Source organism: Melanerpes formicivorus, unplaced genomic scaffold (assembly GCF_026170545.1).
Source record: "Melanerpes formicivorus ecotype bairdi unplaced genomic scaffold, bMelFor1.0.p_v2 SCAF_28, whole genome shotgun sequence".
Classification (NCBI taxonomy): domain Eukaryota; kingdom Metazoa; phylum Chordata; class Aves; order Piciformes; family Picidae; genus Melanerpes; species Melanerpes formicivorus.
This window is the reverse complement of record NW_027142380.1, coordinates 7916229-7940475: the sequence shown is the minus strand read 5'-3', so window position 1 is coordinate 7940475 and position 24247 is coordinate 7916229. Positions and strand designations below refer to the sequence as shown.

The following is a 24247-nucleotide window of genomic DNA, read 5'->3' as shown; positions in this document are numbered from 1 at the left end:
AGGCCATTTGCTCTTGTTCTATCCCTAGTTCACTGGGAGAAGGGACCAACACCCACCTGGCTCCAGCCTCCCTTCAAGGAGTTGCAGAGAACAATGAGGTCTCCCTTAAGTCCCAGCCATTCTATGAATGCATCAGATATCCCTTATTGAGAAGGCCCACTTAAAGGTTCTGAGAACCAAGGGAGCTCTGCAATGATGCCCTGGTAATGCAAAACTCCTGTGTTTAGAGAACAGCCCCCTTTAAGCCCACACACCAAGATTTCTGTTTTCTGTGGAGTATTTTAGCAATGGTACTGCCAGATCTCTGAGCAGAGACTCTGCACCTGCTTACAATTTGGCCATACAGGTCCCTTTGAATACATTTATTTAAACAAGATAGCCAAGACCTGCAGTTAGAAAGCAAGATCTGAAGAGGAGGGCCTTTGGTGGACAGAGTAAAGCTCTGAGTTGAAAGTCAAAGAGAATGCAGAAAGGAATAAATAATCAAAAGAAGAGAAGCAGAAAGAAGCTGGCAAGACTCTGAGAGGCACAGATCTATCCTAGTATTCCCAGAGCACCAAGTAAACAAGGCACTCATTTTGTTGTTTAAAGTAGATTTTGTTCTAAATTACACTATTAAAGAAGTGCCTCATAACAAGTCTTTTATTGGCCACATGGCTTTAATTTACCCCTTGTACAAGAGAAGAGTCAAAGCTGGCTGGGTCCAAGAAAAAAAAAAAGAGCAAGTTTGGGCATCACCTGATAGTCCAGTGAGCAGTGCAGTCAGCCTGGCAATGAGACGAGTCAACATCCTGCTCCCAGAGCACCTGAAGCCACTGGGACTCATTTGTGGGCAAAGATAAAAAGTAAATGTGAAACACTTGAGGGATGTGGTCCCAATGGGAAAAGCTTAACACTAGAAATAGGTGTGTTAGAAAACTTAGGATACCTTGAAGTATATTCTGTGGAAATGGGATGGAATAAAGAAAGTTTGTGAAGAACATCGGGGGGGGGGGGGGGGGAGAAGAAAGAAAGAAAACCCACAAATGAGCAAACCAATCCTGAAAGGTAAATACATCGGAGAGTAGAGTTATCTTAAACACTTCATCTCTTCTGACACCAGACTGGGAAAAGGCTCCAGTCACTGAAAACAAAAAAACCCAACCACACAAACCAAAAACCCCACATAAAATTACCTGGAAAAAGAAGGAGAAGACTAATTAATTTCTCATTTGTCATGTAATTCATTGCCCAAGGCATCCTTGGCTCTCCAGATACTGCATCTGACGCTCAGATTGCAGGTTCTGGATTTGCTTTCTTTTGACTCCAAGGGCAGGGCAAATACACAACCATACCATCCTACTACCAATTGGACTGAAGCAGCTCAGGGCAACTTCAGCTAAGTAAAACAGAAACCTTCCAGAAACATTGAATTATATTGGGGGGGAAGAGTTCATCTGAAGAAGTCATCTAGTCCACCCTAGAGCTGGGCTCCACCACAGGGAAGAGTGGAGAATGATTTTGATAAACCTGGGTGAGCTATTCCAGCACATCACTTAACCCTACAACTACCCCAACACCTGGCCTCTTTCCCTATGGTCATCTAAATCCATGACTCTCTTTCCTAAGCACCATGGGGCAAAGAGAACAGACGACACCCATCAGACACTTCAGCAGACCTTTGCCACAGTTGCAATAACTCGTGTGATTTAAGGGACAGCAAAGAGGAAGATGGTGAGGAGCTTTTGTCAGCCCACGGCTTGGACAGCAGCACTCTGAGCTGGGTTAGGAACTGGCTGGATGGCTGAACCCAGAGAGTGGTGGTGAATGGTGTCACATCCAGCTGGCAGCCAGTCAGTAGTGGAGTCCCCCAGGGATCAGTGCTGGGCCCCATCCTCTTTAACATCTTTATTGATGATCTGGATAAGGGCATTGAGTCTATCATCAGTAAATTTGCTGATGACACCAAGCTGGGGACAGGAGTTGATCTGCTAGAGGGTAGAGAGGCTTTGCAGAGAGACCTGGACAGGCTGGACAGATGGGCAGAGTCCAAGGGCAGGAGATTGAACACATCCAAGTGCCAGGTTCTGCACATTGGCCACAACAACCCCATGCAGAGCTACAGGCTGGGGTCAGAGTGGCTGGAGAGCAGCCAGGCAGAGAGGGACCTGGGGGTGCTGGTTGATGGTAGGATGAACATGAGCCTGCAGTGTGCCCAGGAGGCCAGGAGGGCCAATGGCATCCTGGCCTGCATTAAGAACAGAGTGGCCAGCAGGAGCAGGGAGGTCATTCTGCCCCTGTACACTGCACTGGTTAGGCCACACCTTGAGTCCTGTGTCCAGTTCTGGACCCCTCAGTTTAGGAAGGAGGCTGACTTGCTGGAACGAGTCCAGAGAAGGGCAACAAAGTTGGTGAGGGGCTTGGAGCACAGCCCTGTGAGGAGAGGCTGAGGGAGCTGGGGCTGCTTAGCCTGGAGAGGAGGAGACTCAGGGGTGACCTTATTGCTCTCTACAACTACCTGAAGGGGGGTTGCAAACAGGCAGGGGTTGGTCTCTTCTCCCAGGCAGCCAGCACCAGAACAAGAGGACACAGTCTCAGGCTGCGCCAGGGGAAGTTCAGGCTGGAGGTCAGGAGGAAGTTTTACACAGAGAGAGTGATTGCCCATTGGAATGGGCTGCCTGGGGAGGTGGTGGAGTTGCCGTCACTGGAGGTGTTCAGGATGAGACTTGACAGGGTGCTTGGTTACATGGGTTAGTTGATTAGGTGGTGTTGGATGATAGGTTGGACGCGATGATCTTGAAGGTCTCTTCCAACCTGGTCTGGTCTATTCTATTCTATTCTATTCTATTCTATTCTTTAGAGCTGGGAAGCGATGGAGGTGTGGTGCTCTGTACCCCTACCCTGGATTTCCTGACAAGCTGGGCTAGCAGCAGGCTTGCTCTGCACTCCCCCACGGGATGGGCTCTGCTCAAGGACACAGCTACCGACCTGCAGATACAAAGTCATGACATTTTCCAGGTCGGGACAAGGGATGAGCAAAAACTTCCGCACCGCTCACCGCTGGTGCTGCTGCTCCTGCAGCAGTGCCCTGCTCACTGCCTCACAGCTGCTACTTGTTCATTCTAAAGCTCCATCTCCTGGAGCCGCGGAATGGATGCAGACACCGCTCAACCCTCACTTGAAATTCGGGGGCAGGCTAAAGAGGAAAGTTTGCAAAGATGTGAATCTTAAAGGGGCACAAATTCCAAGTCATTGAAGTTTTCCTGTCTGGTCAGTTTAAAAGAAAAGAACAAAAATCTGGATGCTCATCTAGGGGAAGCGGATTCAATTGCTCAGCACTTGAGAGCAGGGATTCCTGACAGGGTTGCTCTGTTTAATGTCTCATCACATCCCATTAATCTAAAGATTTAAGGCTATTTCCAGTGTAAATAAAGAAGAGTAATGATGACCGCTTTCCCTCTATTTGATTCATCCCCCCTCACGCCGTTGACCTTCCCACCACCGACATTTCGCAGACACCACAGACTGGCACTGTCCGGAGCGGTGCCCCGCTGGCAGCAGAGGCTGCTTTTCTCCTCAGCGGGGAGGAGCTGCCCGTCCAGCGGGCACACACATCCCGCCGCACCGGAGACACAGCCGAAGCCTCAGCGCCGGGGAACCACAGTGCCCGCCCCGCCGCAGCCGGGCAGCCTCTGCTTGAGGCCGCCCACAAGATGGCGGCGCGGCGGCTGCTGCGCGTTACCGAGGCGGTGGTGCGCCCTGCCGGCCGCTGACGGCACTGCAATGGCCAGGGCTTGTCCTGCCCCGTCCGGGCAGCAGGAACGGGCAGGACCAATCCCCGGCTGGGCCGACCTCAGCATTTTCAGGTTACTGACCCCAAAAAAGCCGTGACTTTTAACTCAGCCTTTTGTCCACAGGACTGTAAGACAATTTCAAGAAGCTGGGGCGTGTCCAGAGAGGGGCAATGTAGCGGGTGACGGGCCTGGAGCACAAGTCTGCTGAGGGGCAGCTGAGGGAACTGGGGTTGTTCAGCCTGGAGAAAGAAGGTGCGGGAGCCCAATGGCTCACACAATGTGAGACATACCTGATCTGAATAGGACGGAGTCTGTTGAAGGGGTGACATCGTTCTTTTTCTCTGACTTCTTAACTCTCTCTCTCTTTCTTCCCTTTCCTTTTTCTCCCCATTTTGCCTCTGCTCCAGTCTATTACCGAGCACTTTCACTGGGTCTAAAGAACCCCACTCAGCAGCCCTTTTGTGTTGCTTTGCTTTAATTTACTCCAAGAGAATACTTTGAAGCTTAGCACAACCTCCTCTGCTGGCTCAGGGTTCCAGGCTGTGACGGGAAGCTCAGAAGAGACCTCCTCACCCTTAAAAACTGCCTGAAAGGAGATTGGAAACACCCGGGGTGTCTCTTCTCCCGAGGAACAAGAGAGAGCCCGAGAGGAAACGGCTTCGAGTCGCACTAGGGAAGGGTTAAGTTGGACATTAGGAACGATTTCTTCACTGAAAGGCTTGTCAAGCCCTGGAACAGGCTGCTTAGAGAGGGAGTGAAATCCCCCTCCCTGGAAGGATTGAAAAGAAGTGTAGATGTGGTGCTGAGGGATGTGGTTTAGTGGCGGTCTTGGTTGTGCTGGGTTGTTGGGCTCGATGTTAAAGGTCTTCTCCAACCAAAACAATTCTGTGATTCTGAGGGCTGCTTGCCATTCTCCAGCCTGTTTTGCCTCTTTTTATCAGGTGTTTCAAATAAAACTTAATTGTTAACCACACAAAAATAGATAGTCAAGAAACAAATGCTGAAGGACACCTCCCTGCCCCATCCCACCTTGGAATTCCACTTCCTCTGTCCTCTTGTCACCAGTGTTCAAAGGGGTATGAACAAATGGACCAGGAAGACTCCTTGGACATCTTTGAAACAACCACAGAGCCCATGGCAAGTTGGGCAGCTCCTGATAGCCAGGCAGCTTTCCCAGCTCATTCGATCAGCTCTGTCACCACCGTGTTGCAAAGGCAGGTTGCACAAGCGTCCATAGGGCTGCTGCAAGACAGCCCCAGGGCATCTGTCTAGCCGATTGTTGCAAAATTCTAAGTGACAGTGAGAGGTGAATGGTACTAAATCTGCCTGAAAGTCACTGTGAGCAATGGGAGCAGACTGGCAGCAGGAGCTCAGCACTTGCAGTTTGGAGCTGTTGCCTGCTACAGTTCACATGAAACCTGCAAGAATGAGCTGCTCCTGTTCCAGGAATACCAATGTCCACTTCCCCAAGATGCCCTAACACAACCTAATGCACAATGACCTCAAAGATGAAGCTTGAGCCTTCTGTTTTCACTGGCCAAGTTCAATATCCTCATCCTTAACACAGTCTAAGATCAGTTTAAATCCTGTAGGTATCAATCCTTGGTCCAGTCCTGTTCCAGACTGGTATTAAAAAGGCAGTGCTGTAATAGCCTGAGAGTAGAGGCAGAGCACAGTGAAAGGAGAAGCACTTTCAAAGAAGGTAATGGAACCAGATGAGAACTCAAATAGATAGAGAGAAAAGGGTAATAAAGTTTGCATGATGTAGGTGGAAGGAAACAGGTACAGCACAACTGAGGCAAAAGCAAATATACGCTGCAGGATGCCACAGCCCGGAAACAGCTTCGGCAGAAAATGACTGGGCAGGCACAGTGGACCAGAAATTAGTCAGGTATCTCTTTGAGACATACACACAACACAGGGGAGGCATTAGTGGCACTGCTCAGGCAGCCTCAGCTGGCATTCTGTCTGGATTTGGATACAGCCACCCGAGGATGAGGGGAACAAATGGCAAGAAACAATGGCTCCAAACCACACTATCGGGGGAGGCTGGGAGTATGAGGCTTGTTTAGTCCTGCAGGCTGAAAATCGGGGTGGCAGGATAAACTAAAGAGCAAGCTGGGCACCAGCTGTGTTCAGGGCAAGTTTAGACTAGACATTAGGAAAAACTACTTTGCTGTGAGTGGTGAGGAGATGGAATAAGCTGCCCTGGGAGGTGGTGGAGTCACCATCCCTGGAGATGTTCAAGAAGCATGTGGGTGGGGTGCTTCAGGACACTGTTTACTCGTCATGGTAGTGTGGGGCTAGGTAGGTTACAGTTGGACTCACTCTTACAGGTCTTTTCCAGCCTTAATGATTCTATGCACTTCTTGTCACTTTCAGTCTGGGGTAGCACCCCAGCAGAATGATTCTCTGTACAGTAGGAAGAGCACAAAGGTGGAAGTAGATGATAGAGCCTCTGTGTGCACATTGGAGAGATACATCCTTGCAGTGAAACCATGCAAATACCAAATTATATCCATAAAGAATTTGCTGCCATGAAGATCCTTGAGGCAAATGATGATGAAAAGCTCCAACAAAAACTTACTAGTCAGGTGATAAAACTTAGGTCTCCTTGGTAATGGCAGAGATGTAACCAGGATGCCTTGGGTAACCCCCACCTCTTCCACACTTGTCTAACTGAAAAACATTGACCTGAGGCACACTGAGATGCAAATCACCTTTGGACTCTTCCTAAAATGCACTATGTGAATAAAACAATGGAAAAGGATCACAGAAGGGTGTTTGCTAAAGCTATAGTCAAAGGCTATAGAAAAATGTGAAAACTAAATGAACCAGCAGCTGGGTGCCACTGAACTACTGCAAGAAAAAACTCTTAGGTTCTATCATGCTTCAGCTTTGGTTTTCATCTCCCCACAAAGAAGCTAAAAATAAGGGCTGGATTCTTGTGTACCAGACTCAGGACAAGCTTGAAGTCATGATGCAGCTTCTGAGGGAACTGCTTAAGTGAAAAACATTTCTCACAGAGTAAAGCAGCAGAAGTGAGGTTTTTCGGTCCATTCCTTCCCTCCCCTAGGCTAGGCATAAACTGAAATGCAATACCAATTTATTTTTCCAGGAGCATTTCCTGCTGAAATGTTCAATAAATAGATATTGGGTGCCACAGACAAGAGATACCTCAGCCTTGGAAACCCTCAGAGCACAATTCTTCTATTAAAAATAAATAAAATGAAATTAAACCAAAAAAAATCAGAACTTTACTGTGTTGAAGCCAGCAGCAAATCCAAGAGGATTTAAAACTTAACTCTAAATCTGTCCTGCACCTGGTTAGCAATACAAGCAGCAGGAACAGCCCTTGTTCCAGAACGTTATAGACAGTCTCAGACACCCACGGGCAAGGACAAAGCCTCGCAAGTGGGGTACAAGGACACCCCTTAAGGATTGCCCTTTACCTTGTGCCATTGTATTTTCTGTTTAATTTCTGGTCCCATCTAACAGTAGTTTGTTTGTGATCAGAAATACCTCCATGAACACCACAGAGCAGCTGCTGCCTGATTTTCTGGGGTTTAACCACACGCTACCTTCAGGAGCAGGAGTACAAACAATTCTGTCTAAATGGCTGGAACAGACCCATGCTCTGGGGTGCAAGTCATTGTGGAATTCAGAGCACCCAGATTTAGAAACATGCAAGCTGTGATAATAGATTCAGTGCTGCACCTCCACACACAGAGAAAAGCAGCTGCCTGCATCTGGAGGTGTGCAGCACCTCTGACAAAAGCTGGCTACAGCGAAACGCAGTGGGTTGGGGCTGGGATTTTTTTAATTCCCATTCTTAAAAAGGGGAATTTTCTCTCATGTAGCAATTGCAGTCTTTAAATGTGGGCACATCTTTAGGATGGCACAGCATGGCTTCCTTTTCTATTAGCCAACAAATCCCCTTAACTGCAGAGAGAACTAAACGGAGCCACACCTCAAAGTTCTTCTGCGAGTCCCTGCAAAAGTGGCAGTAGGGCTGCTAAAACAAAAGTATCAAAAGGTCACAAGTGCTTAAAGAAAGAGTTTATTGACAATAGCTTCACAAATAAAACAGTCTAAAAGGAAATTTCAGAAATCTCTAAACTTAGAAATTTGAAAATTTTGTTCTCATTGGCAAAATATTTGGAAAATAATAATAATAAAAAAAAACTAACAGGAAAAATAAATCCAAAATAAAACCCCAAACCAAACCCAACCAACCAAAGAAGTGTAAGATGTCACTGCTGTTTTTAAACTTGCCTGATTGCGACATTTCAGTTGAGTCCTAAGACACATCCAACCCCTCGGCACAAGGACAATGAGGCAGAGTACAATTTCCCTTCTGCAAAGGGGATCTCAGTCAATAAAATATATTTGGGGTTTGCAAGCATCTCCCTGAATCCTGTCTACTTAGATCTGGATAGGTAACATTAGCAAGAAATAACTGTCATACATACTCCACACTCAGCCAAATCATTCTGCTATTAGTCAAACCCCAGACTGCCCCAAACGATCCACAGCAGAGCGTGTGGTACAAGGAACCATCAGCATGCATTGTAGAGGCCATTTCTGTACTTCAGGTAGGTGAACTTAAAACAACCAAGAGAGGGACAATGCTGATAAAAATGTACTCAGGTATTTCATAACATTAATATTTATTGCTTTATATGAATACTGTATTGAAAGCCCAAGCATTCAGTTTACACACAGGAATTATACAATTAGATACCGTTTCACAATGGCAGTGAGCACTCATTACAATCTACAAAAAAATCTACTTTACAGAAATTTAAAAATCCTAAATATCAAAAAGGTACAGTTGAAGAAACAGGTATAAATTTGGCAGCCAGTAATCAGGACCGGGAGGTTGCAGCTTGCCTGTTGTTTTTTAAACGTGGGAACTGGAAAACATCGAATTTCAAGCAGTAGTTTGTGCTTTGAGCTGGTCTGACAAGAGAAAAAAAAACAACCAAAGGCCAAAAAAAAAAAACAACCCTAAAGGCCAAAAAAAAACAAAACCCAAACCCAAACAAAATAAACTAACACTGGCTGTCAAAGTGTTCAAAAATATTTAGTTCACTTCCAAAATGTTATACAAATCATGGTGATTTCTATGCACCCTTAAACCTTTCAGCTGTTTAGCTCAGGTACATCACTACGGTCATGTATGAATCCTTCCAACAGAGTGGTGTGATCATACCGATGCCACCTGCAGACCTCAGAATAACTTTTGAGGCTTCTCTGCCATATTCACAACGCTCCAAGAAGCCCTCAAGAGGCAAGTACCTGTCTGTGTCTTCCAAGGTAAGTTTCTTAGCGTATTTGCAAACGTTTCTTCTACAAAAGTTTAAGCTAAGGTTTTGATTACAACGTTCTCAACAGAAAGCACATTTGCTCATAAATAAACGAACTCCTTTCACTCAGGCACCTCAGAAGTATACAAAAGTGTTGTCATCTGAACAGTTCTCTTGGAATGTGTTTAACTCTGGTGTTCTCAACCACCTTAGTATTTCCAGGGTTTCATATGGGCCAGATTTCATTTGGTTGGTTTGTTGGTTTTTTTTTATCCAGAGGCAAAGTGCCTTGAGAGGTGAATTCAGTCTTTTCCTATAGAAAAAAGTATTTGCTGTAGTTCTCTTGTATAGAAACAGAAGAATAGACCACTCCCCCCTTAGAACGGTGAGGGTACACATACGTGTGCATGCGTGCATACATGTGTGTGAAACGGAACACACTTTAAACACACAACCCAAGGTTTCATCGTGTGTATTCGAATACAAATCTGGAAACCAGCATGAAACCCCACTACTTCACATGTCAAATGTTGAAACTGTAACCAAAAGGTGAAACAACTGCTAGAGCTGGCAGAAAAAAAAGACGAGACAAAGGGAAAAGAAAAAGAAAGAAAGAAAGAACAAGCTTCCTTGCTTAGGTACAACTAGGTGTGGTAATCTCCAAAAAAGTTGTCAAAATTATAATCACCTTCCAGTTTAAAAACTTTTATTCTAAATAAAAAAAACTATACACAAACCACTGATTTGACCAAACGAAAGTTCAGCGGTAAGCAGGCCCTGAAGGAGCTGGTATTCACAGTTCTTATCATGTACAACTCTTTCAAGGTTCAATCCATGGAGAAGTTTTTATTTTACAACCTGCTGCTTCTTTTTTTTTTTCTCTTTTTTTTCTGTAAAACTAAAGGTCCACTTTATTACATAAAATTATTTATACAGTGTAAAACCGGAGCCTTATGGAAAATACTGCATCTAAGGATTTAAATTAGTCTTGCTCCATAGGTTCATCTGCAACTTCTGTGGTTTCATCACTGTTTTCCATGGGGGTCTCTGATGAAATCTCTGGAGTTTCGCTAGTGTAGGGCCCTAACTCTTCTGTTCCACTGCAGTCAGCTCCACTACTGGCTGATCCACTGATTTCACTGTCATCCGAGTGTAAATCCTTCTCTGCTTGAGACTGATCAGACTCCTCCATTTGATTGCTCTCCTCAGAGGTGTCTTCATTCACAGTTGAGGGTTCAGTGTCTTTTTCTTGATCTTTTCTGTCAGAACCAGCATTTCTGGGAGACATGAAGGACTCTAGAAACAGGAAGAGTACAGCATTACTAAGGCATTTCTAAACGCACTTTCACCCTGTTACTTCTCACTCCCAGCTATGCTGAGCAACACTTCTACAGCACAGCCAAGGACAGGAAAAACTGACAATCCCTGTTTTTATTAGATGTAAAGCATGGGACAGCCATACTGTCTTAACAGATCATCAACAAAATGTCCAATTTTTCATGAAATAAACTTAAGCTTCAGTGAATAGAAGACACTAACAAGTAACTTTTTCTAGCTCCACCACATTGCTTCCTTTGTCTTCAGAAGCAGCCTTTGGAACTTCTGAAAAGGTGACTGTTTCAAATGGCCATCTATCATCATCTAGAGGAACATTTAACACATACATGAATCACAAAGGCTAATTATTTGAAAGGAAACATTGGAGATTGATCTATTTTTCTTTACATAGTCTCCTAACTGCAATTACATGTTTTTTAATTAGGTCCAGGGAAATTTTCACTGTTCTAATAGGATCTGGTGAGATTGTTACTCAGCCTCCTCTGTGAAAGAAATACCTTTCTGAAATGATGATATAAAGGCAGTCAAATGTAGATATGACCAATCTCCCTTCTGCATAAGGGACAAGAAAATCTGATAAGCTGAAGTAGGGATTCCTAAATTCTTGGTGTGTTACCAGCCTCCTGTTATTGACTGCCTGAGAAGACTTTAAGTGCCATTTCATACAGTTTTAAACAGAGATGTAAGACAAAAAAAAGTAGTAACAGAATTGCTGAATTATGGGAAATTGAAGTTTGAACAAGCACTTCACCTGTATGCACAGCTGGGGAACATGCAGCAATCCCAACAGCAAAGACAACCCCAGCTCTTTGGAAAATGCACCAAGACAAAGAAATCTGAAATACCTTCCTCCTCTTCCTCCGTACAGTGCTGTCTGGCACAAGTGGCCTCTTTTTCTTTATCCTGAGATGTAGAGGATGTTTCTGTGTCTTCTCCTGTGCCTAAAGAAGCTTCACTGGAGGCAGTTTGGTTAGGTGCATCTCTGGTTTCCCCTTCCTTGTCAAATTTAAGTCTTTTTACCTCATGCCCTTCTGCTTCTGCAGGATCATCTTCAGAGTGCTTATTTTTTACAGGGCTGCTCTGAGCCCCTTCTGATTCAGATGCTGGTGATTCACTACAAACAAAAGCAGTTGCAATTTTTATTGAAGAACAACATTCTGTATCTCATCACACTTCTAAAAAAGTGGCATCTACTTCAGGTTAAACACTGTAAGAGAACAGTAGAACTCACTTCACTTATTACATAACAGACCCTCAAACCCACTGACACCCCTCAGTGTCAGTGAAAATGCAGGGTGGTTGGGCTGCTCTGGGGGATCCAAATTACAGACAGCTCCTACTGTCAGGATCTGTGACAAACATTTATGACATATCTCATTGTACTTTAACATCCTGGTGCAAACATGGTAACTGTGGATTTCTAAACTCTATTAGTCACTCTTCACTTTTACTATATGTCCCATACACTGCAACTGAGGAAACTTGAGCTAATAGTTTTGTGGCTAGCCCAAACAGCAGGAAGCTTTCATCAAATCCTGCTGCAAGTATTCACATGCTAAGGCTTAGTTATGCAGATCTCAGGTGGTCATTTTCTTTTAAAATGTTTTTTAGATGTAAGTGAAAAAAAAAAGAGACAAACTAACCCCCAAAACACATTGCTCCTCACAAACCTGTGTTTTTTATCTTCTGTTTGCTGCAAGCTTGATTCTTTATGTTCCGTGCTGTCTGGCAAACCGTTTGTTGTCATAGGAGCTGACAAAGAAACCTTCGTCCGATTGACTGGTCTGGGAGTTCCAGGACCATTGACATTTGATCTTTAAAAGTAATAATAAGAAATTTAATCCATCCTTTTAGTAAAGCAATTTGTTCCTAATAAGCAGAAAGCAGCTACAACCTCGTCTTAAAAGATCACCCAAACAAGACAGAATAGAATAAACCAGGTTGGAAGAGACCTTCAAGATCATCGCGTCCAACCTATCAACTAATCCAACCCACCAAGCACCTTTACTATTTTATACTGAATAAAAAACCCAATCCTTGCCTACAAGACACAAACTGTGGTAAATGCTTTAAATAAAGAACAAATAATTCTAAACACTAAGGTTACATAGAGACCAAACGTGTTCATTTGAGAGTAAATAATGTGCATGTTCATGCCCCTTGTATCCCCCTTCCTCCAACATTCCATGTCACAGCCCATTCCTGAGGCTACGTATTTGGGATCAGAATAGGTAATATGGAGTCTGAACCAGCTATTTTCACAACTACCTTGCTGTTACCCAAGAGAAGTTAATTCCCAAAGCCACACATACCTGTCAGAGTACCCTGGTGAATTTCCTGGGAACATAACACCATTCATCCGATTTAAACTATTGGAGTTATTTTTCCTAGAACAAAACAAACGAGAAAATGTTATGAACAAAGATAACTTTAAATTACTTTAAGCTTAATGCACAGAATTCCCCTTCTCTCAACATAAACAGTCCCCCACTGCCAGTCCTCAAGGGGTTCTCTGCCTCTACATTAACCTAGGGAAACAGGCTGGCAGATGAATTTATAGCATTGAGGGGTATCCACTTTTCCCAGCCAAGGTGCAGGCCAACAGCTTACTGTCTGAGGCTAATACTGAGCTGTACCATGAATTTGGTTCCAAGTTTGTCAGCTCATTCCCAAACTACTACCTGTAACACTTGTCACACCTGTAACCACTGCCACTACTGCTGACTTAACTGCTGCCAATGAAAGTCAAACTCTGCACGGCAAAAGGCAGACATACAAAGAAACAAATGAGAGACAGGCACACACTCTCCTACGTACTAACACAAGCTTCATGTTTCACAAAGAGGTCATACTTACTCTGAAGATGGATATACACAGCTGACAACCATGACATTCTGTAACACACAAACAACATATTAAGAGTTAGAAACTTCAGCTCTTGATAACACCCCAAAATTTCAAAGAGTTACCCAACTTTGGTAACATCTAAGTATCTCTGCAGAAAACTGGGCTGAAAGCTACCAACAAATAAGAGACAGATATCATCTCTGTTCCTTCATTACAAGGTCAGGCCATAACTACACTAAAAGACAGTGCTTTTGTAAGTGAGTTTCAGTCATAACAAGCCCAGCACATCAACTGGCAATTTCTAACTGAAGTATCTCTGGAAAGCAAAGTATTCCAAAATGCTGAAAACCAGCCCTACTGTGCACAAGTCCTGCATTCCAAAGTGTATGAGCACTATTAGCTGTTTTTGGCACAGTCATATTTCAAATGTTAGTTTGTCCCTGCATAAACAAAGGGCAGGAATAAAAAAATATATTACTAATTTAGTCTGGTTTGCTTAGCCACTTCTCCCTCTTGAACAGCACTGCAAACTAAACCAATTTTAGCATCTAGAAACCCAGATTAAAACTTAGGACAGTTTTTCTCCTCACATCCAATACTTAGCTCCATTATACACAGGAGCACTTATCACTGGACCAGATACATTAACCCATATGAATGAGAGTTCTTCCTAAAACCTGAGGTGTGGTTTCACAGATCTCACTGTCATCTAAGAAGCTGTTTTGTGACATACCTGTCTTACCATCTAATTCCTGACCATCTCCCTGTCCCATTGTAACTTGCATGAATGCACCTGACTGCATCCACACTAACAATAAAAACCAATCCATTTACAAGTTAACCTTTCTTCTGCTGAACAGTCTGAGGAAGAATTTCAAGGCAGCTCTGACATCAGTACAATCCTAGATGGAATCAAATCCTGAAAGATCTCACTTGCTGGCATAAGCCATAAAATACCAGTACATGACATCTGTATACTTTTACAAAGGCACAGTCCTTTACACAGGAGGATTTAAATACTGAAACAAGAGACACTGGATCTAATCTGATCCCAAATTCTGGAGGAAGTGCCTGATCAAAAAAAAAAATCCAAATTATTTCAGTCCATCATTTGAAAATGTCTAGCTAGGACTTGATGTAAGAAATGACATTAGGCTCTCCACAAACTACAATATGAATACTGCACAGTGACTAGAAGAACAACAGTTACAGCCCTGAGATTTACTTTTATGTCTGTTTTAAAACTGCTTTTTGGTGTTTAAAAGGTATGAAAAACTCACACAGTTTGAGTAGCTATTAGATGGCTATGAGCCATAATCAAACTAGCAGGCCTTTGGGAGTGATTCAGAAGTAATTTAAGTTGCAGTTGTGACTGCTTAGCTATGTTCTGAGAAAAGCACATACCTTTTCCACACCTCTTAGGAATTTGTCTGTTCCTGTGTAATTCCTCCTAGGATCTGTTAGCAGCTCACAGAGTCGTTGAATGGTGAAGGGGATGCTGCAGTGAAAGAGATTCGTAACAGTTTAGTTTTATTTTTGGGTGTGACTGTTAAGAAACAAAATTATTGCTTTCTCTCCCTCACTGAGAAGGCAAAAAGAAACCAGTAGTGATTAGCAATATGGGGTAGTCAGTCAAGGCTTTATTTTTCCCTGTCTCATACACTGAGGTAACAAATCACAGTCTTTTGTGCTCAACACAACAAAACTCTTCAAGAGAATTATTAAATACATCATCCCACAACTCAACTCACTGAAGCAATGAGAAGCTAATCAGATCATCAACAGTAAAACATTTGGAGACTGTATTTATTATTCAAATATACAGAAATGCTATGAGATTCAAAACAAATTTGACTCACACACCAGAGGTAAAAAATTCCCAACTTGTCATTTATTTCATGTTTTACAGAATCCATTTACAAAAGAAACATTAAATGTTGTGTTGGAATTGGAACCATTATACTTGAGTTGTTACCAATGCTCCATTTGGTCACAACTGGACAGTATCTATCAAGGAAAGACACAGTAAAAATAACTAAACTCAAGTAAAATACATAACTCCATGACTTCCACACATTCTGTTTTCTGACAGGTCTGCACACAATTGATCCCTACTTATATGAGAAATGAGCCTTTTCAGACAAGCAGTTACCCAAGATGTCACACACTTTTCATTGTGAATTCAGTGTCACATTTTAAATGGAATTCTGTGACTTTGGACAAAACAGTAAAATCCTTTCAAAGTTACTTCAATGAAATAAAGAATCATGCATTTTTTTAAACTTTATTTTTCACAGATAACTACTTGAAGTTAAGCCATAAACACTAAAAAAGTTCTCCTAAAAGAGTATTTGATACAGTACAAAACTCCAGAATGTTTCCTGAGTGGGAATACAGCTGATCCACCAAATCCAGTGCAGTATCTATACAGATTACTTATAGATATGTATTTATTTCCTAAGGCTCTCAGACTATATCTCAAGCCTGGTTCATCAGCCAACACAGTATGTGTCTCAGGTTTAGTCCATTAGCTAAAAAGCACTATCTTGGATGCCCAGATCTACCACTTGTTCAGTGCAAACAGGTCAGCACAGCCATGATAATCCTACTACATAACACTTTAACTAAAAGCAACAGGAATCAGAGAGTGACCCCACATCTTTTTCAGAGCATTTACATTACTGAGTTATAAGTATCTCAGGTAGTGATAGAACTAGGGGGAATGGAATGAAGCTGGAGGTGGGGAGATTCAGGCTAGATGTGAGGAGGAGGTTCTTCACCATGAGAGTGGTGAGACCCTGGAATGGGTTGTCCAGGGAGGTGGTCGAGGCCCCGTCCCTGGGGGTGTTTAAGAGCAGGCTGGATGAGGCTCTGTCCAGCCTGATCTAGTGTGGGGTGTCCCTGCCCATGGCAGGGGGGTTGGAACTAGATGATCCTTGTGGTCCCTTCCAACCCTGAATGAAACTATGAAACTATAATCCTCAACTGGGAAACAGTAAGGGAACAGCTGCAATGCAATCACTAACCTTAGCCCTAGTTCCAGCACAGCTACCTGAAAACACACAGGTCCGTCATTTTCACTCTGATAGTTCATGCTTCCCCTTCCTATTTACCCTGAACTAGACTGTAACAACTGCTTTGCTGGATTTTTAAGATTGGAACGATGTGGAGAGTCAGAATTCAGCTGATCAATTATGAAATAATGTAAGCAGCACTCACACAAAGTAAGATGACTATTTCTAAAGCAAATGCTTTGACATATTAGCGCTTAAAAGCAAGGAAAACAGCAGAACCATGTGCTTTGGTATACAGGCAAAATACACTTTACCTCTCCCTATTTTGACCCAGAATACCTCCCCCCCACACACCCAACATTTGGTAAGTACAAACCAGAACAAACCAGGAGCAAGTGATCCTTCTATTTCAGTTTACTACATGAAGGCTCTTATGCTTGACACTGGTTCCGTCATTAAGCTCCTTCAAGCTTCATTAGCATCAGCCAAATAATGCTGCTGTTAGAAACCTTTGCTCAACCACTAATGATGTGATGTAATGATGTGAACACTGTGATGTTCAGCCTCTGCATAGTGCACTTTTAAAAGAACTCCCAGCTGTAGCTCAAGAATTTACTCAGTGCTAACTCTTCCACACAGGTATGTTGCTGCTTATATGTCTTGATTCTCATTGATGGCCATTTGGGTTTTGGGTGGAGCAGTCCACAGTTAGAGGCTTTGTACTATTGTAATAGATCAGACTGTCCATTCAATTTATTTCACAGAAGCAATTTAAAATTCTGAGTATTTTGGCATCAGCCAGATCTCTAAGACATCCTGGAGAGTCACTGCCTGGCTAATTTGTGTTTAGCTGTAGCTCAATGGAGCGTCTTGGCTACTTGAAGAATAAACATACTCAATGTGCAGCCTGCAATTAACTCCAGAAGTAAAAGTTGCCTTCTTATTTTACTCTCGACTATAAAAGGTTTAAACAACAGCCAACAGTAGCTCATTTCCCTCCAAAACTTTCCAGAGCGAATTGAACCTTCGGTTACTGGGCAGCAGATGGCAGTAGGTGTCACACTATTGCATCTTCTTGCATGCTACTTGTGCAACGTTCCCAAGTGTTTGTAGTTGGCAAAAGCCGAAGTTAACTTCACCTCGTGAATGCTTTCTGGCAAAATTGTCATTGTTTAAAAAAATAGTTCAATGGGATTTAAAAATAGAAATAATTGAAAGTGGTGTAGATCTAGACACGAGCACCAGCAGAAGAGTTTATGAGCAGTATGAGAGGTGATCTTAAATGCTCAGAAATTAGTTCAGTACATGAGCTGCATAAAGAGTCCTCATCTGCCTGCTTAAGGTAACCACTTAAAATTCTATACGAACACACTCCAAACTGCACTCCCTAGCACGCCAGTTCAGAATGAATTACAACCCCAAAATCCACTGTATGGACAGGACTCAACAGGGATCTGGGAAAATTACTTAAAACAGCTACATTAAATTGCAACAGAAACCAGCCCATAAATGAAAACTTGTATCTGTTTTATTCATACTGTGAAGACTCCTCTGTTATCTGAGATCCCAAAAAACTTACTTTGGAACTTTGTTTCACTAACAAAGGATAGCAAAAATGGCCAGTCTTTAGGAAATTCCTACTCTAAAGAAATTCTGAAGTGTAGGATGACAGTCTGGCTCTGCAAGCATATTGCACAATGTCAGGTAAGATACAGTAAGGCTAAAACTGTCAGTTTGTGTTTTCAGTAAAAGACAATTAATGGACAAAGGCTTGAAACAGGAGTCAGACATTCTTAAGCCATTTGACTTTAAAATTAATGTCACCATTAATTTGACATTTGCTTTGACTTAAAACCAGCAATAAACCACCACCCAGCTAGTTTTAATTAACTCTTTCCTTCACTCTTTTAAAACAAGCACCAAGAAAGTCACATCGAATAGCTTCCTTCTCTGCTATGGAACCCTGACATACAATCTAAGAGCTTGAACATATCCCATCACACAAACCCCAAACCTGCTGCTGTTACTTTTTTGGACACATCCCCACATGATTCAGCTTTCACAAGCATATTCTCACTGAAGGAGTCGTAGGATTTACTAAATTAACTGTTCTACAATCCTAGACTCCAAAACATCCTCCTGTGTTCTTTTCTTTAAGGTAACTAATGTATGCAGTTTGCTTCCTCCAATACCAGGCAGTTCGCTTCCAAGTATGAGGAAGCTGAGCACTCTTTAGTGTTAACAGCAAGAGGAAAAAAAGAGCACAGCCACAGAGCAAGCTCCAGCCTTGGTCACCCAGAGGTATGCTCAGTAGCCTTTGGAACAAGAGAAGATAACAGCAGTGCATTCATCAGCTGTCCCCATGTGAGAACATGACCAATTTCGTGGGCAGTGAAGCATTGAGAGAAAGCTGGGGGAGGCAGGAGAGAGGCAGACTAGGGCATAAAGGATAGGTTTGTTTTTACATTCCTTCAGTGAATTAGTCCAGTATAAATATTGGATAGCTGGGAACAAGCTGAATTTCACATTCTTAGAAATACCCTATAAGAGCAATTTGGCAGGGAAGGGAAGGAGAAGAGGATCTCTGACTAAAAAGACACTTAAACTGCAAGTAAGTAGCATGGAACATTGACAGTAAAACTTATTAACTCAGTATCAAAACATTATATTATGGATGTTTTAGTAGCACCTCCAAATTTGAAATTTCAGGATAAAAGGGAGGCAAACTTTATAATATGACCATAGACTGACAAGCTGAGAAAAATGCAGGAAACATATTTCAGGCAAGCACTGAGACCCACAAACTTAATGTCAGCTGAGCCATTCTGCTTGTAACCAAATTTAGAAACGAGGAAAATATAAGGTATTTAAAGGACACCAAATAAAAGACATTAAAAAGATCTTCATTTAAAATGAAACAAAAATTCCATAATTATGAAGCTAGCAAAGGGTGTAAACTCCTTAATCCAAGACACTGCCAGCAACAGGTTGAATACCTCCCAGCTGTTATCACTCATCTATACATCTGAATCTGGCACAATTTAACCATTCCAAACCAGGTATACCCTGCCTCCTGGTCATGCCGTGTTTATCACAGCTTTACCTCTTCAGAAGCTACCAAACTGCCACAGACAATTAAGGACCAGACACCAAAAGACTTCTTTCAGTTATTTATATCAAAATACATTGAAAGAAATCTACCTTTGCTACCTTTTTTACCAGCTAAATGCACATAAGCAGCACTATGCTTCATTGAGCTGTATTACTTAAAAACCAACTACATATTGCAAAATCTGAAGTGACTGACACGTCACAGGACGGCATCATTTTCATTCAAAGAATAATGAAGTTTGGAAACTACTGTTTGAAAACTCCCAAGATATGTTTTCGCTCCAGCTTAGCTATTTAAGGAAGCAAAATTAACACAAAGTGCAAGCTACTAAGTTCAAACCTGGTGAAATGCTTTTTGTTATCCTGATTTTAGAGAGCAAATGATACCTACCCATTAAATCCTTCTTGTTATCCTGATTTTAGAGAGCAAATGATACATACCCATTAAATCCTTCTTGTTATCCTGATTTTAGAGAGCAAATGATACATACCCATTAAATCCAGTGACAATTTTTAGAATTCTCTCTTTCATCTCTTCAAAGGGAATATATTCCACATTTGGATTGGGAGGTCCTCTTGGTTCAGGAGCTGAGGTTCTAAAATCATCCATTACTTTCTCCAGTTTGAAAATAAAATAGCCTTTAAACTGAGACCACTGAACCCTGCATAAAACACAAGAATGAAGACACGTGTAAGTCAGCACATTCTGCATGTAAACCCACAGAAAACCAACATAATTTTGTTTGTAAAATATTCGTGCTGACACATCAGTCCTAAGATAAATAAGGCAACTAATGTACTATTTTTCCCCCCTGAATTTAAAGCATGATAACCATTTAAATAATTACAGTAGAACAATCTTACACAAGTCAATTGCCATTAATAGGATAAGCCACATCCTTAAAGAACCAATATCCACTCACTAGTCAAACATGAACGTGAGATGTGTTTGTGTTCTGTATAATTCACCCATAAGCCCGTATGCCAACTGAAGTTTTCACTGAGCTCACAAGAGAAGGGAAAGCATACAAAAAGAGAAGTAGTTAAAAAAAATAATCCAAACCTACATGTTTCAAGTCTGGAACCACACAGGAATTGTACACAGCGTTATCTGCTTCCGTTGCAAACCCTTACTGAAAGGCCTTTTGTATTTAACTGCTCAAGTGTCCATGCCCCTTGAAAGCATTTAACTTCTCCAAAAGGCCAGTGCATTTTGTAGCCAGCTAGCACTTGGCTGGTGAATATTTGAGCAAAACAACTTTGACTCCTGAAAAACACTCCCACAGCAGTAAGTAATCTTCTAACATCTTCTGCCTTACAATTTAGTTCTATCATTTACAGAACTCTCTGTAGTGAAATGTTCAAGAAAGCATGTGTCTCACTGCATGCAGTGGAGAAGGTGGGAGACTGCTGAGCAAGCCCTTCTACACCAACTGCCTCACACAACAATCACAGAAGTAGTTTGGGGCCTCCTCTGGCTGGTACATTTGTTGGTAGCATGGGGAGCAACTTGAAAGCAGTGGATTTAGCTCAGTTACTATCAATTTTGTTCTATTCATGATGATGCAGAAGTTTTTACATCTACAGGATAGAGAGGCTAGTGGAGAAAGAAAACACTGGGAGAAATAAGAAACCAATAGAGAAAATTATCTTTGACGTTTTTCTCTGACACATGCAATCTAGAATGAACACAGGCTCAAATCAAACAAGCATAAAATCCCAAGCCCTAGACAGCTCTTCAGCTCCTGCTGAAAGAAATATGATTTAGCCACAGGCTGTGTTTCTCCAGGCTGTCTTTGCTAGTAGTGCTCACTTAAACAGCCCTCAATGTTTTCCACTCTACATAACAACTGACCTTCTGCCAGACTGATACAACTGTTTGTGCTGTGAACTTCACCTGGCGGCTCCCCAGTAAAGCAATGATGTTTGTGTTCTGCATGCTGTTCTCCAGCAGCAGTACTACACCACATACAAAACACCAGGCTACTGGAATCATGCTAGCTTCCTGTCACCAGGAAAGCAGTGACAGGTTACTGTTGCCTTAACTGTTACTGTGGTCTCAAAGAAATAATCAAGAGACAAAGAGGGGAAAGAGTGAATCTCTGTAGGTAAACCTTAGCTAAAATACATAACTCCTGTCTTATTAGGAGTCACAGATTTGCAAGAATTGGGGAAATCCAAGGAGGAAAGTAAACCTCCCTTCTCCTTTCTAATAAACCATTAAGCACTTCACAACAGAGGAGAACACAGGACCTAATGAATAATAAAACCGGAAACAAGGAGAAAAAGAAACAAGGTCCTAAAATGGAATGGCACAAAAAGGTTAAAGAGCATCAGTGAGTCTCACTGCACTATTGCTTCAGTAAGCATTATCCAGCCAAAGTAAAATACCATCATGTTTCCAATGCACATTAATAAGCATTACTACCACAAGCATTAAAACTACCCAACTCTGCAGTGCTATTACAGTGAGACCAAAGCTTTCGCAACAAATCAGATTTAATACATAAGCACATCACAAAAGACAGAAAAGACCCAGGAAATAACCCTATGCCAGAGTGAGATTACTCCCCACAGAGCATCCCAAGAGCCTCACTTCCCTCATGAAAGGAAATTCCACTACTATACTCAGCATTCTTTGATAACCCCACACTTCAGAAGTTGAACTGTTCTTTGCTTTCATTATTATTTCTTCCTACATACTAAAACTTATTTTTTCAGACTATTACCTGTGAGTGTTCTGCTGCCAGTTTAAAATGGCAATCTAGTGCCTTAGAGTGGCACCCACCAGCTCCTTACAGTGCTGAAGAAAGCAAAAAATGTAACACTTTTCCCTCCTATAAATCTAGAAAACTGTCTTATCTTAAACCCCTAGCATTTAATTAGGTTTCTTTGATTATAAAATGAACTTCTATCTGCAATACTGACATAAAAAGCATCCTTCATCCTGTATTTCAAACACTTAATGAATGACTGCTGAGCAGGTGATGCAGTCCAACTCATAACCAAAAGCAGCAGAGTCCAAGGATAAACTCATCCCGCAGACACAAGCCTGACTACAGCCAGCCCAGATGGAGTGAGGCCGGGTTAACATCAACTAAACCAGCTGTTGCTAGAAGCAGTGTAACCACAGTGGCAGGAGCTCAGGCCAGGCTGGTCAGACAAACTCAGGAGCTCAAGCAGGGTTTTTTCCCAGCACTACTGAATCCCCTACTGCTATGGCTGTGCTGCTAGCAGCTTGAAAGCCAAATGGCTGAAGGTAAGTGGTACGTTCACATTGCCATCACAGATAACTGCTTCAAAGTCACAGAGCTGTCTTGTGCTTCAAGAGCATTTTCTCCTGACCTGTGTTGCAATTTAGACATTAAAACATGATCCCATTTAGAGGGTCTTGAAGCACTTTCAGTCTCTACAACTAGTAGATGAACAGTTTTATCCCAGTACCACTAAGTTATGTGGGAACTGCAGCCACACAACAGGAAATATTTGCACCACAGAAGACTGAGTCAGCTCCAAACTCTCCAACAGCGTAGGGAAAATTTAGTCCTGCAGTGGCAACACAGCAGATTCCTGGAAGGCAGGAAGAAGGAGGAAGGTCTCTGGTGTCTAAATACATTTGCTTCTTTTAGGCCTGACTTTCCAACATTACCCCGAGATGAAGAATCTCCCTCTTCAGCACACCATCCTTCAGTTACCTCCTTCCTGTTTTTCCTACCAACCCATTAAGCAGCAGTCCCTCTTCCTCTTTCTTATCTCATATACTTCTCATTCTGTGCCTGCCAGGCTGCTAGGAAGCAGGCAGAACCACAATCCTACAGGAAGAAGAAAATAATTTAAAAGGGAGAGCAGCTCTGGAAAGCAGGTTTCTGCTCCTTCTGCTCTCATTCAGCTATACAAGTGCTCCCTTTTCTCTCAAAAGCCAGTCCAATCACCAGCAACAGCAGGACCTACTATCACACTATCAGACACTGACAGTTTGCCTCCTAGACAGCTGTGTACTGTGCCTTCAGTTTAAGCTAACTCTGAACAAGCCCTCAGAATAGAAATGTAATACACACACACAGGTGGATCAATAAAAGAATTTATATAACAGAATCTTACTTCAAGCAACATTGTATCTGTTAAAGAAACTTATCTACACTTCTGACAATGTACTGCTAAGTTTGAGCTGCTCTGAAACTGGTTAGAAAAGATGACACTTCAATCAGTCCACAAAACTGACAAGCATCAGGAAAAAAAAAGAATTGTTACAACAATTAACTTTCTCCTGACAGGAAAAAAAAAAAAAAAAAAATTAAAAAGTCACTGCTGGAGGGACAGAAAGATTCTCTTAATTCCAATTTACTTCAGCAGAAGCAATCAAAACTGTCTCAGGAAGAAAGTTGCCTTTCCTGTTTTACCAGTCCATGAAAATGGCATGAAGTTGGTTTCAGCCAAACTCTTGCAATTCATTTGTAACTCGTCCATAGAGAAAATCCATTCATACATGACAGGTAGAGTGGTTTACTACAGCACAAAAATTAAAAAGGCTTATCTGCTGATTATCCAAATGACCCACACGTACCTCTCTAGAAATGTTAAGTTAGGAGCCTACACTAAAAGACTGCTCGCTTAGAAAGCCAGTAACAGCAATGAAGAGAAACAAATGGCAAACATCTCTTTTCAGGAAAAGAAAAATCTTCCACACATATCACAATCTCCCCGAGAACAACACTGGCATTAGGATGCAAAACTAGCTATTTTAGTTGCTTTGATACAAAATTGTAACACTGAAAATGAGCAAAGTATGGTCAATACCCTCTGCAGTTAAATCAAGAGCCAAATAAAAGTAGAAAACCTCAACACAGCTTTATGT

At 42.3% G+C, this 24247-nt stretch overlaps 1 protein-coding gene across 1 annotated transcript in view; it reads right to left on the bottom strand.

The window, feature by feature from the left end:
- Positions 1-7817: 7817 nt before the first annotated feature.
- Positions 7818-24247, bottom strand: part of PPP4R2 (protein phosphatase 4 regulatory subunit 2) — a 31880-nt gene continuing 15450 nt past the window's right edge. The window contains exons 3-9 of the mRNA XM_068154375.1: positions 19884-20054; positions 14672-14765; positions 13277-13314; positions 12733-12807; positions 12091-12234; positions 11266-11534; positions 7818-10378 (exon numbers count right to left, since the gene is read on the bottom strand). Of these exons, the coding sequence (XP_068010476.1) occupies positions 10065-10378; positions 11266-11534; positions 12091-12234; positions 12733-12807; positions 13277-13314; positions 14672-14765; positions 19884-20054 (1105 nt within the window). The 3' untranslated portion in view covers positions 7818-10064. The remainder of the gene's footprint in view (positions 10379-11265; positions 11535-12090; positions 12235-12732; positions 12808-13276; positions 13315-14671; positions 14766-19883; positions 20055-24247) is intronic.